The 12960-nt window shown below is 35.4% G+C and overlaps 1 protein-coding gene across 3 annotated transcripts; it reads right to left on the reverse strand.

Annotated features, from left to right (window-relative positions):
- Positions 1 to 1109: 1109 nt before the first annotated feature.
- On the reverse strand, positions 1110 to 10473 carry LOC145108150 (P-loop containing nucleoside triphosphate hydrolases superfamily protein). Of its 3 annotated transcripts, XM_079045148.1 has the most exons (20): positions 10141 to 10254; positions 9835 to 10022; positions 9237 to 9621; positions 9046 to 9162; positions 8889 to 8971; positions 8676 to 8822; positions 8404 to 8552; positions 8189 to 8319; positions 7985 to 8107; positions 7840 to 7913; positions 7173 to 7757; positions 6986 to 7097; positions 6750 to 6887; positions 6353 to 6664; positions 5972 to 6242; positions 3345 to 5872; positions 3069 to 3260; positions 2753 to 2991; positions 1785 to 2674; positions 1110 to 1544 (listed from the first exon to the last, which is right to left on the reverse strand). In XM_079045148.1, exons 3-20 carry the CDS (start codon positions 9546 to 9548, stop codon positions 1540 to 1542), a joined length of 6408 nt encoding a protein of 2135 aa, XP_078901274.1. In that variant the 5' UTR covers positions 9549 to 9621; positions 9835 to 10022; positions 10141 to 10254; the 3' UTR covers positions 1110 to 1539. The 3 variants fall into 3 exon arrangements, with proteins under 3 accessions (XP_078901274.1, XP_078901273.1, XP_078901272.1); XM_079045147.1 differs by lacking the exon at positions 9835 to 10022 and having other exon boundaries at positions 3345 to 5869; positions 10141 to 10473; XM_079045146.1 differs by lacking the exon at positions 9835 to 10022 and having other exon boundaries at positions 10141 to 10473.
- Positions 10474 to 12960: the final 2487 nt, after the last annotated feature.

A 12960-nucleotide genomic window follows, 5' to 3' on the forward strand; every position in this document is an offset into this window, starting at 1 on the left:
AAACCATTGTATATGAGTATCCTATATCATTCACGCTTTATGATTGATGCATTGTGGTCTGAAGAAATATTTGCTCCAAACAATAAAGGAATGCAACAACCCTTTCTTTTGCATATAGGTTTGAATATATGGGGTAACTTTGGGTCCTCAATTTTTGGATGATCCATAACGATCTTGTTTCACGTGGTTGGCTAGAAACTCGTGTAAATAATCTTATAAGTATTAAACCGGAAAATATAATAAAATGCATCGATGTTTGTTAAAATGTTCCCCTTTGTCAATAACATATCACTATGTGGAGTCTTCTACCTACTAAATACTCAACTCCCCGGCTAAAGGTGGGCAGTTATTCCCATCTATTTTATGGATTAGTTTGTATGTTGAAAATTAATGCCATTTGTAAATAGGTCCAAGCCTTCATATGTAGATTTGTAGGTCTATATTCATATTCATAAAAGCTATTATATTGCTTTAGATTTCAAAATTTAATATTCATATCTTTGCGTATGCATTATTTCCCTTCAATAGTAACAATAGTCGCCATTGTGTGTATTGTTTACTTCAACGGTCATTGGTGGTATGGAGCTGACTACGTGGACTTTAATAGTTTACAAGAGTTCGCTTTTAGAAGTCATAAATGGGAAAATCTTGAAAAAGTTACTAGCTTCTATAGCTAACATCAACGAGTTCTAGTTCTTAAAGTCCATGCATTATTGGACATGGACAAAGATTGGAGAGGAGTGCACCCATGTGAATTTGAATATTCAATTTGCCGAAGGCATACCTCAGCAAGTTAACGGAAAGGATTGTGGGATTTTATTTTATTTTTTTTTCCAAATTGGCATAAGATATCCATTTTTCTGCTATTTTTATTTCTTTTTAACATCATTATTCTTTTTTTTGGATCTCTACTATCATAACTCTTCCAAAATTCACCTGTCAACTTTCTGGTTAACCACCATCACCATGCACGTGTCGGTGGCCCAAATTTCCCAGTTCTTCGTTATAATTAACATTTAACAAATAACAACGATTAAATAGTCTGATTTCTGACACCTCTTTGTTTTGTTTATTACAAGTGTAGCCAATGCAAGTGGAAACCATAAAAATGACAAACTTTCTGCCCATTACGCAATCAATGATTCATCTATCATAAATCTTAGTAGACTACTCACTCTTTACAAAATAAACATGTTTGAATGCAAATTGACTTGCTCAAGACAGAACGAAAAGAATAAACAAACAAGATAGTGGTAAGGCTAGTGGGCCTCCCTCTCCACGCCCCACACCCCTCCAATCATTGATAAAAACAGATTTGCTAATCCATCGCCATCAATCCACATATAATAAATCTCCCAAAACAACCACAACTAACTGTCAACAGCTTTTGCTTCTTTCTTTGGAACAAACTTTCTTTCCCAAAAGTCAAAATTCCAAAATATATAACATGCCAAAAAAAGGATTCCCTTTACAAAATTGGGATCCACCCTAATTACATACATTACCTTCCATTCCAAACGAAACCTGCTTTCTTTAACTTTAACCTAAACAAGAATAACATAAACCAGCGGCACACTGTCAATATTTTCAACATTTACCCTAAATTCAAAATATAATCATCATCCTTATCTGATTTTATTTTTATTTTAATGTTTAAACTATTTTTTAAAGTTTAGAAATTATAATGGTATTAAAAAGCGTTGCAATTGAAAAAAGTGGACTTGATGCAAAAAAACATAAAACGATAGGGACCAAATTCGTAATTTAAGAATAGAGAACAAGACCTTTTCTTGTCTTGGTGGGTCTGATGACTGGTGGAGTAGACCTTCTATCTGATTGGGGGACCGTTTTCATGGGCTTGGGCTTCTTTGTGGTGGTGGATATGAAGCCTGATGGAAGAAGAGCTTCTACAGCTTCCCTTTGGTGTTTCCTTTTAGAAACAGCCTCAACACTAACACCCTTTTTTTCTACTTCACTACACCCTCCTCTACTTTCTTCTTTCCTTTTTTTATCCACACCCATATTTCCACCTTTTTCACGTGTCACTCCATCTTCATCATTGCGTTTCTTTTCTGCTGATGATGATGAATCATATTGTTTTTTTGCTTTGTTCTTTTCTTTATCTACACCCAAACCCAAATTACCATCATTACTAAACCTTTTCCTCTGTTCATCATGTCTGTTAGCCTTCTTCCCGTTTTTAGTAACCTGTCTCGAAACATCATGTTTACTATCTGGAACATAATTACTACTCTTTAGTGAGTTAAACACAGAAACATACGGTTTTTTAACTGATAAAACCAAATTTCTCTCGTTAGCATCGTTAACAAGTGCACCCCAGTTTTTATTTGTCTGTAACGTTCTCACGTTTCCCAAAATCCATAACGAGTGTTTTGCCCTAGTCAAGGCTACATTCATTCGTCTGACATCAGCAACAAACCCGATGCTTTTTGAGTTTGTTTCCTTTGTTCCGGAAGGTGGGCCCGCTGCCCTAACTGTTGACACTACAAGTATGTCCACCTCACGCCCTTGAAAACCATCAACAGTGTTGAGCTCCATTTCTTCCATTATTTCAGACCCAAAAGCATTCAAAAAACGTGTGCGTAAAAGTGAAAGCTGAGATCTATAAGGTGTTATGATCCCAATCCTTCCTCCAACAAACTCCAATGGATAACTGTCAAAATAAAAATAAAAACTTTAACCAAGAGTAAAGATTAAAGAACTAGGCTATTTCCTGCAAACAAAAATATACCTCCTCCTGAAAAACCTTAGAAGTTCAACTGCAGCATCAGCTTCACACTCATTGTAAAGGGACCCAGAGTTTTTACCATGAAGCTCTTGTCCATCTACAATATCAAAGAATAAATAAGGCCCGAGGCCTTTTGTTTTGTGAAATGCTTTTTCTTTGTTGGACATTTCATCTCCATTCAGTAAGTTGCCATCATAAAAATGCAAAGAAGGAAACCGACATATCTCTGGATGCATCCTATACTGTAACAAGTAAAAACTAATAATTAGTAAATTCTGAAATAAACTTTAAAAAAAACATATAAAGAAGCAAAGTCTACCTGCTTTGTAAGCATAGTAACAGGGTGTCCAGCTTTTTGTAAACGTTCAAACATACTACATTGATACCGATATTTACTTGCAACATCAGAGAGAACAGTTGCAGGTAGTTGCTTTGGATCACCCACCATAATACTTTTGCTACCCTTTGATTTCAACAGCTGAAGTGGAATCAAAGTAGCAGGTTCCAAAGCCTGACAAGAACAATATGATCTTGAGTCAAGTCAAACCAGGTCAAACAAAATAAAAAAGGAAAGAAAATCAAAATAGCAGCGTACTTGAGCAGCTTCATCGATTACAACAGCATCAAACAATGAAGATTCAGAGGAAGTGCTGAACTTATGAGTTGACATGGATTCAGAGCACACTGAGTAAAGATCTCCACCACATCCACTCAATGTTGTTAACACAATTTCAGCTTCTTTTAGTATCGATTTACGAAATTTAAGTTTTAAAGCTTTTGTTTTTTCGTAAGATTTCTTCTCACGTAACTGAGCAGCAGCGAGATCGATGTAGACTGATTTCTTTTCACTGTATAGTGATCTTAATTTCACCCCAATTTCCACATCAGACATTTCCTTCATGTCCACGTCATCATCTCCTTCAAGAACTTGTTTTGAGTCAGGGTCTCCATTGCTTAAGTTAGCCCGTTTGGCTTCAAGAAACTTAATCCGGTCAACCAACTTTTCTAGCTTCAAACGAAGAGCATTAGAAGAATGAGAATCCGCATCATCACTTTTCACATCACCTCCAGCATTACTCTCCTCGGTCAAACGTTGGTCAACGAGGGTGTCGATGAAGAAAGGAAGAGAATTTTGATGAACTGTTTTTGAGTTCCCAACCCTAACAAGATACGGCTTGTACATTGTTCCATCATTTCCATATAATCCATGACTTGAAATTCTTGACACGAGTTCATCAACAGCAGCATTTGATTGTGCACAAATCAGAACTCTACCTCCTCCACCATTAGTAGGTCTGGAGTTTTTATCCTCTACATCCTTCAGTTGTTTGGCCAAGGCTGCATCCTGCCAGGCACGTGCAATCGCAACAGATTGACTCATTTGCCCTTTAGGTCTTGATACATTTACACCACTTTCAGTTCTTGTTCCAGTGTTGACTTTGGTCAACGAAAGCAAAGCACTGACAATGGCTACAATTGTACGTGTTTTCCCAGTACCTGGAGGACCTTGTATAAGAGATAGATCATGAACATCATCATTTTTCAACCCCATAGATCTTGTGACACTGCTTATGGCTTGAAGTTGAGAGTCGTTAAATGATGATTCCAGAACTTTCTGTAAAGATGGGGAGAGCTTGCTCAAATTTGTTCTTGATTTAACAACATTAGGCTGGTTGTTAGGGTTTAAGATGGTGGAAATGAGAGGAATACTGTGTATCGATGAAAGTGCTTGAAATTCTCTAAGTTGTGAAGTGATACTCATGATGCGATGAATGTACCACTTGCTTCTTTCCATTAAGAGCTTTTTAGCACGATTTAGACGCGAAGATCCGTTTTGAAGATAGAATTTGATCATTAAAATGCTTGATCTTCTTTTATAATCTTTTTCACATCTTTCCACCTTTCCAACCATGTGGACATCATTAGATGATTTTTGAAAAGGATGTCGGGTAAACAATACAAGGTCGTTTTCAACACAGCTTCTAGAACCTTCTAGATCTTTGTCATCATGGACACAACGAACAACATGAAAGTCATCAACTCTTTCAACAGACATCACAGAGAGACTTCCACATGACATCTCATCTGAAGAAGTCAACTCCATGAACGAACTGTGTAGCTGTGCTTTTAATTCTTCCAACACCAATGGACGAAAAACTGCCACGTAATCATCTGGAGATTGGAAAGAAACAGGAACCTCTTTTAATTTCCCTGTTTGATTTTTTTCTACAGTTGACGAAACTAACCCTACTGTAGCAAAATAATCCATCTCTAAAATAGGTCTGAACCAATCGTCTAGTCTTAGAGGTTTAAACCTCTGTTGTCCAACACGCATTCTATTTTGGGAAGCTCGGTTTTCAAATGGCATGTTTAGTTGGATGACCTGGCGTTTTGGGCCACTTAATTTTGCAAGGTGTGATTGATGATGCCTTGCGGATTTTAATGCAAATTCCCATGGATCATCTTTAGCATCAAATACCAACTCCTTGATTACTCTATTATCACTCTTTGGTGGAATCTTTTTGATACCTTGGTTAGCCCTAGTTTCATCAGATACATTCTTCAAACTTGATGCACGCTGATATGGAACTGAATTTTCCATTTTAGAAGTAAGATTTTCTGAAGATGATTTTGCCAAACAAGGTTTTTTCTGCACATCGGATGATTTTCCTTTTCCTTTACTTGTGCCTTGTACAGACTTCTCTATAGAAATAGAAGATGATCTTACTCTGTCCACAACCACATTATTCTCTGCCTCCACCTGTGTTGTTGAAGTTGGAACCTTAAAAGAAATGTTCTTAGCTGCATTTAGTTGTGAAGCTTTTTCAGCAGTTTTTGAGCCCATAGCTTCTCCATCTAATGATGAATGACTTGAAACACTCACAGTGTCAATGGAATCTTTTACATCGATCTCATCATCTGAAAGAATTATCACACTTTCTCTCTCTGGTTTGGCGCTAAAATCTGAATCCAAAATCTCCAGATCTAAAGCTTCGACTTTTTCAGAGGATGAATTCCTTTTGTGCAATAATGTGGAATTGAAGTTTGTTTCCCCATATGCATTCTTCAATGAAACGGAAAGGCATGATATCTGATTGGTTAATTCATCAACCGGAATGTCTTCTGTAAGCAAAAAGTAAAACATGAACTTGAACTTCAAAAACTAATATAGAAAAAGATATAAACTAAAGGAGAATATATTATATATCAATGGAAACATACCAGATTGGATAAGTTTCTCAATGGCAATGATATCAGATGTTTTATCATTACATGACTCCTTAAGTAGATCAAGCAAAGAAAGAACTGTTTGTTTCCAATACCGAATTACAACAGCAAGTGTAGACTTTCCCCAATACATCAAATCATGAAGCCATTTATATCCAACTGATTTTGATACCAAAATGTCTGGATCTCCTGGTATTCTGTTCATAGATTGCTGGAGCCTTTGGAGAATGACAGGTAAGCATTCAAGTATTCTGATACATGTCATCTGAAACAACAGTAAAAAAAAAAAAATTGTTGAACTCCATTGGTCATGCACTCATGCTATGAATACAAATGAAATTTCTGAAGGAATTCAGAAAGATAACTTAATCATACCTGGGAGATCTTGTAGTCAATGAATGTCTTTCCTTCAGACAAACATATGCAAAAAGATGGCCATGCAACTTCTGATAATAAGCAACCAAACTTTTTCCAATGTTCAGAATTGAACTTTGACAACTTTCCATTGATATTAGCATCCATGGATTCAAATGTAGGCTGCTGTAAAAATCCCCCTTGGGATGAAAACTTTAAATTACTATTACCCTCATTTTTGCCAGATTGTACCCCTTCTGTAAGTATCTTGCATAGTACAAAAAAGAAATGATGCAGACTTTGAAATCTTTGTAGCACCGAATCCAACAGAAGCTGAAAAGAACACCAAAACAAAAGACAATTCACAAATTTGAGTGACATGTTCAAATAACTAAATGACTAATAGAAAGAACAATACCAATTCGCAAGCATGTCTGAGCCCTAGAAATACAGCTGATATTGAAGCTGAACATGAACACAAAAACTGCAAACAGGAAAGAAGGCCACGTGTGTTTGAAACTTGTTCAAGAATTCGCCTACCAACTTGCCTTGCATTCTGCAAAAAGAAAATGATAGAATTCTCAAAACCAATTCATATAATAATATTACATAATTAATGACTTTGAAGGTTAGTATTTAGTATTTAGTATTTACATCATCAGGATCAACAAGCAAAAGGATTAAGCTTTCAGCCATCCTTGGTTCCCAACTCCATTGCTTTTGAAGCTCACCTTGCTCCATTCTTGTAATAAAATAGGATGTAAACCTGATTAACATTATCCAACATTTCATTATAATACAGTATTTAAACAAAGATTTAGGGAAAGCAAAAAAAATTAACCTTCTGAATGTTCTGATTAATGGGATGCACATTGTTGAGACTTTGACTGAATTCTTTGACTCTTTTCCATCCCCACCATCATCAGAACCAGATGGTGCTTTCCACCCAAATAGACATGATACTTCTGGTGCACGTGTAGTTAACCAACTTCCAACTGGAAGTGCCATGTCAGCGATAGTTTCAGGTTCAACCATAGAAAAACGAGATAAACCCCATAAAACTGCTTTAGAAAATGATATTGGTAGAATCACGGGATCAATTTCGACTAAAACATCAAACCATAGCATTGGAATGCACATCCATGCCCCATATTCTGATGATGTAGTTTGACTCTGTTGACTAAATCCATTCCAACAACTGGTGTCCTTTTCTTCAGTATCATCTGCAAATAACCCTTCATTCTCATCTTCATCTTTGAAGTCAATGATATTCCTATCAACAATTTTGTGTATTTGACAGTGTAGAATTGAAGACACTAAGGCAGATGCATCAGAGACTATGATAGTTTGGATCAAATCCAAAGCAGGTTGCCTTAGAGAACTGTAGAGTGATGAATCCTTGAGAGATGCCAATAGAGAAGGACCCCTGTCCCATAAACATTATCATATACAACGGAGTAATGATTTTACAATTAATGTGTGAAGAAATAAGACAGAGAATTTCATACCACATGTGTGCACATTCAAAAGGTGGACAGGAGGGATTCATCTTGTAGCCTCGGTGGATGATGAGAAGAGCTATCTGTGAACAAAATGTTGGCATCAAAGATCACACATGAGAGTTATCAATTATAGAGTATTCAAATAAGACACCTGGCAGGCTTTTTTTCTCATTAGATTGCTGAAGTTGCTACTAACAGTGACTTGATGTAGGAGAAAGTAGAGAAAATGCCTGCGTTGTTTCTTGTGTTCTTCATCTTGCAAAGCTTCAAGAGACTGCATAAATAGGCTATAAGATCATAAAGTATCATCATATAATTTTCAAAGTAAATAATGTACAAAAACAGAAGAGCATGCCTGAAGAAAAGGTGGGAAAAGATCAAATATTTCCTTGTGGCTCTTTTCATCTTTAGTATGAAAACATTGACCAAGTAGTGTGTCACGCATTACACTTGGTGACAATGTTGCCCTTAACCAAAGTTTACATCCTTGAAACACAAAAACACTACTTTAGAAGACATTAACTACCAAATGAGCATGCAAATAGGCATAAAAAAACAAGGAAAACATACCAAGCATATCGAAAAGTAGTCTAAGGCAATTGATTGCATAAGAAAATTCAAGGGAATCATCACAGATATGGTTAAGTACAATATTCAGAAAGCTCGGATGACGCTCCAAAATCCCTTCTTCAAATGCATGAGGCTCTAAAAACCCAAGCCTTCATAACAAGCAAATGAGTTAAGACTTAAGACATAGTCATAGAAATACATTCGCATCAAGAATGTTATTAACAAAAGGAGAAAGGGGATAGTTTCAAAAATAGGTAAAAACCCCTCCCTACAGTGCCTTGATTCCAAGCCATACAGTTATTCGATCCAGCTGCATCCTTGGCCTTGAGCTCTCAGAATTAACAGGAATGGCTTCTGTTTCTAGAAATGAGATGCATTTCTTGAGCAAAGGCTGCAAAGGTTCCAAATCTGCTGCATTCCTGTGAGAAAATATAAGATTTAAACAAACTTTGTGAATCTAACAAGAATCAAAAAAGAAATGATACCTCAATTTGCCCATGTATCCAGCTAAACGAAAACCTATAGAGCGACACCTCCTAGTTTTGAGGAAAAGTAAGGCATAAACTCCCTACATAAATCATTGAAAAGCAACTGTTATGAATAAAAAAAAGGGTAAGAAACTGTATATTGTTGAAGGTCTACCGGGTATTGTTGATGCCCAGCCAAAGTAAGTTCATGAGAATCATCAACTGCTTCAATAAATGTTTGAAACTCATTGACCAGAGATTGATCATCCAACAAGACAGGAAACATCAACACCTGTAACACAATAATAAATATTAATATTAATATAAACTGCTGTGATATTTAATAGTCACATTTGATTAGGTTACCTCATACATGACAGTAATAACTTTTGCACTGTCTTTCACAGCATCATACTTCCCGCTTCCTATTCTTGTGTTCGTCTCTTTCAATTGATTAGTCACCCTTTCTTCATCAAGCCTGCATAGAACATCAAGAAGAGGCCCAATTGAGCTCAACTCATACTCCATGGCATATGTTTCTTTTGCTTGATGATGCTGACAGATGCATTGCATGCAATCTTGTAATTCTTCAGAAATTCTTTTCCACAGAAGCTTGAGAGGAGAATCCTGCCGATCATCTTTAAAGTAATTGTAGAATGTTTCTAGAAGTGGCCCCATTATATCCCAGTTGCCACACCAAATATGATTGTCTTTTGAAAGATATATCAAGAAGTTGAATGCATCCGAGAACCTGAATATAGAGCAACAAAAAGATATTGCATTCTTCATAAGTAAATCTGTAGATAGTAAGTACTTAATTAGCGTTCAAAAGATGGATTTAAGCAACTAAAAGGAACATTAAAGCAGTAGCATATAAACAATTTCATTATTTGTTCTTCCATTAAGAAAAACATTGATCATTTTTACAAAATACGTATAGAAATGAGATATGATGGAGATGTACAGAGGAGTAAGGTAATGTTATTGCAATGATGATGCAAAAGCTGGTAAATGTCAAAACTCAAAAGCCAGCCCCAAGCAGTTTATTTATCATTAACCCTTGTATTGATTGTACATGAACATATGCGTATTCGTATTGATCATTAACAACTAATCAGCCTGTCAAGCATATTGGAAGGAGCAATTGCTTGCCTGCTATAGAGTGATCAAGAACACAAAAACAGAATAGTCAACAAATTTGATAGATTGGAGACTATATACTCGCAATAGAATAAAATTATTGGCGGTAATTTATTTTAGAAGAAAGCACCATATTTCTTTGAGATGTTGGATGTGACGTTGTTTTGAGTGATCGAATACGTTTTCTTCATCGTCTTCTTCTTCAATGGTCCTCCATCGGTCCAAAAGCTCTCTTCTCGTGACAATTTTCTTCGACATTTTTCAAGTGTAATAATTAAGAGTACTAATCTACAAGCATTTAACCCTAGTTCAATGTATTATGTATGAGAAATGAAACGAAGCTAGCGAGCCCTGTGGTCTGTGGAACCTAAGGGGAAGAGGCCAAAACCCTGGAAGAGCAGAAGTGGCCAAGAAGGCCAATACGAAGTAGGAGGTTGTTTATATAACTTCGGTTTCCGCTCAACATTCCCTGAACAAGCGTAGACCGGAGGTTGTTTATATAACTTCGGTTTCCGCTCAATATTCTTTCCGGGTCGAACCGCGGGTTAGGTTTTTTTTGCTATTTAGTATTTAGCCCAGAGATAGTGGGCCTAAGGGCCCTCCGGTTTGTATATATTTTATATTATTATTAAGAAAGACGGAGCCACAAGCGGGGTGGGATGTGGCGGTACAGTTGATACCATCGAGATATGATACCTTGCATCAGCGCCTCCAGCGGGTTAGGTTGTTTATTGCATGTAAACGGTTTGGTGAACCCGTGCTATAGTGTTTAAGCATGCAATAATATATATTCTTTCCCGGTCGAACCGCGGGTTAGATGAGAAGGTATTGACTTTTTCTTAATTTTGAAAGAAAAAATGTTTTTACAAAAAAAAAATTTGCTATTTAGTATTTAGCCCATAGAGATAGTGGGCCTAAGAGCCCTCCGGTTTGTATATATTTTGTATTATTATTAAGAAAGACGGAGCCACAGGCAAGAGGTGGGATGCGGCGGTAGCGTTGGTACCATCGAGATATGATACCTTATATCGGCGCCTCCAGCGGGTTAGGTTGTTTATTGCATGTAAACGGTTTGGTGAACCCGTGCTATAGTATTTAAGCATGCAATAATATATATTCTTTCCCGGTCGAACCGCGGGTTAGATGAGGAGATATTGACTTTTTCTTAATTTTGAAAGAAAAAATGTTTTTACAAAAAAAAAAAATTGCTATTTAGTATTTAGCCCATAGAGATAGTGGGCCTAAGGGCCTTCCGGTTTGTATATATTTTGTATTATTATTAAGAAAGACGGAGCCACAAGCAGGGGGTGGGATGTGGCGGTACCGTTGGTACCATCGAGATATGATACCTTGCATCGGCGCCTCCAGCGAGTTAGGTTGTTTATTGCATGTAAACGGTTTGGTGAACCCGTGCTATAGTGTTTAAGCATGCAATAATATATATTCTTTGCACTCAGTAGCGGAGCTAGATGGGGCGTTGGGGATACAGCTATACCCCCAAAATAAATTTTATATATTAAACTTTACATATTAATTTTCTATATGTAAGTAAGTTTAACTACCTTGCATCCCCAGCTCGAAACATTAAATCTTGCTACCTGCTTTTTCTTATTCTCATGAATCGAAGTGATTGTTGCTGAAAGTTTAGAGACAATAGCAAGATCAGTATTCCGCTATCCATTCAAAAACTTTTGTTAAAAAAATACAATTTCAAGAGACTTCATGTTTTTACCCAAATTTTGATTCTTCAAATGTTATTTTAAATTTCGATTATGTTTGTACCTCCGTATTAAAATTTCTAATTCCGCTACTTTCTTCACTATTTTGTTTTCATGCAATGTGTGATGTGAAGACCAATTAAAGTTGTCATTTAATTGTTTACCTGTTCTTTTTTCCTCTTTTATAAAACAATACAAAACATATATATATATATATATATATATATATATATATATATATACTAGTGGGGTACCTGCGCGATGCGGCAGACAACATTCAGAAGGTGGTGAATATTTGATTTTGACGAATAATTTCATTTCAATGGTTATTTATGTTTAAGAAAAATGTGCATTTAAAGTATGTTGTTATTAGTGTTCATCATATAAAATCTCAATATATCGGTTGTACTCCGCCATTTATCGTCCACGCGATTAGCAATGGGACATGTTCAACATGTCATCTATATATGTCATGTTTTCTAATTTTAATGCTCAAATTTATCAATTCACAACTAATAACATGAATAAGTGTATGCACATCCATATTTTGGTATGTTAATGTACATAAGGATTAGCAGCGAGGAATAGATTCAAATAAAAACATTAAATAAAATAAAGCCGTGAATAAACTATTTTTATGTTATTATTCTATTATGGAATTTTATTACGTAATGTATATATAAATAATCATAAACTGATATTCAAATTAGAAATACTACAATATTACTTGTATACAAAATTCATAACAGAATAATAAAATAAAAATAATATTTGATGTTTTCATTTTATTTAATGTCTTCGTTTGGACCATCCCTTATCATTGTTACGTGGTATGTGGTATCTTATTCTATATTTGGAACTCGTTTAGAACCAACAATTTCAGATTTATTGATTAATATTTACAAAACGTAATTTGGTAATTCATAGTCGCATTTAAAAGGATAACTTTGACCGCTATCATTTTTGTTTGTTTTGTGCGTAAGTTTTAATTTATAAATACTAAATTATATATTTTTCAATTTTAGTTTATGGTGATTTATATATTAACTTGAAAAATATATTTTTCCAGCGTATTTATGTATTTGTTCTTTTTTAGAAGTATAATCGGTTTTTGTAATAAAGAAATATGTATAATATAATTTATATTTTAAGAAAAAAAATATCAAACCCATTGCTAAAAAATGAAATAAACTACATAGAAAGTCATTTCTTATAGAATCTAAATTATGTAA

The sequence above is a fragment of the Lactuca virosa genome, chromosome 4, assembly GCF_052849685.1.
Source record: "Lactuca virosa cultivar CGN04683 chromosome 4, Lactuca_virosa_CGN04683_v6, whole genome shotgun sequence".
Taxonomy (NCBI): domain Eukaryota; kingdom Viridiplantae; phylum Streptophyta; class Magnoliopsida; order Asterales; family Asteraceae; genus Lactuca; species Lactuca virosa.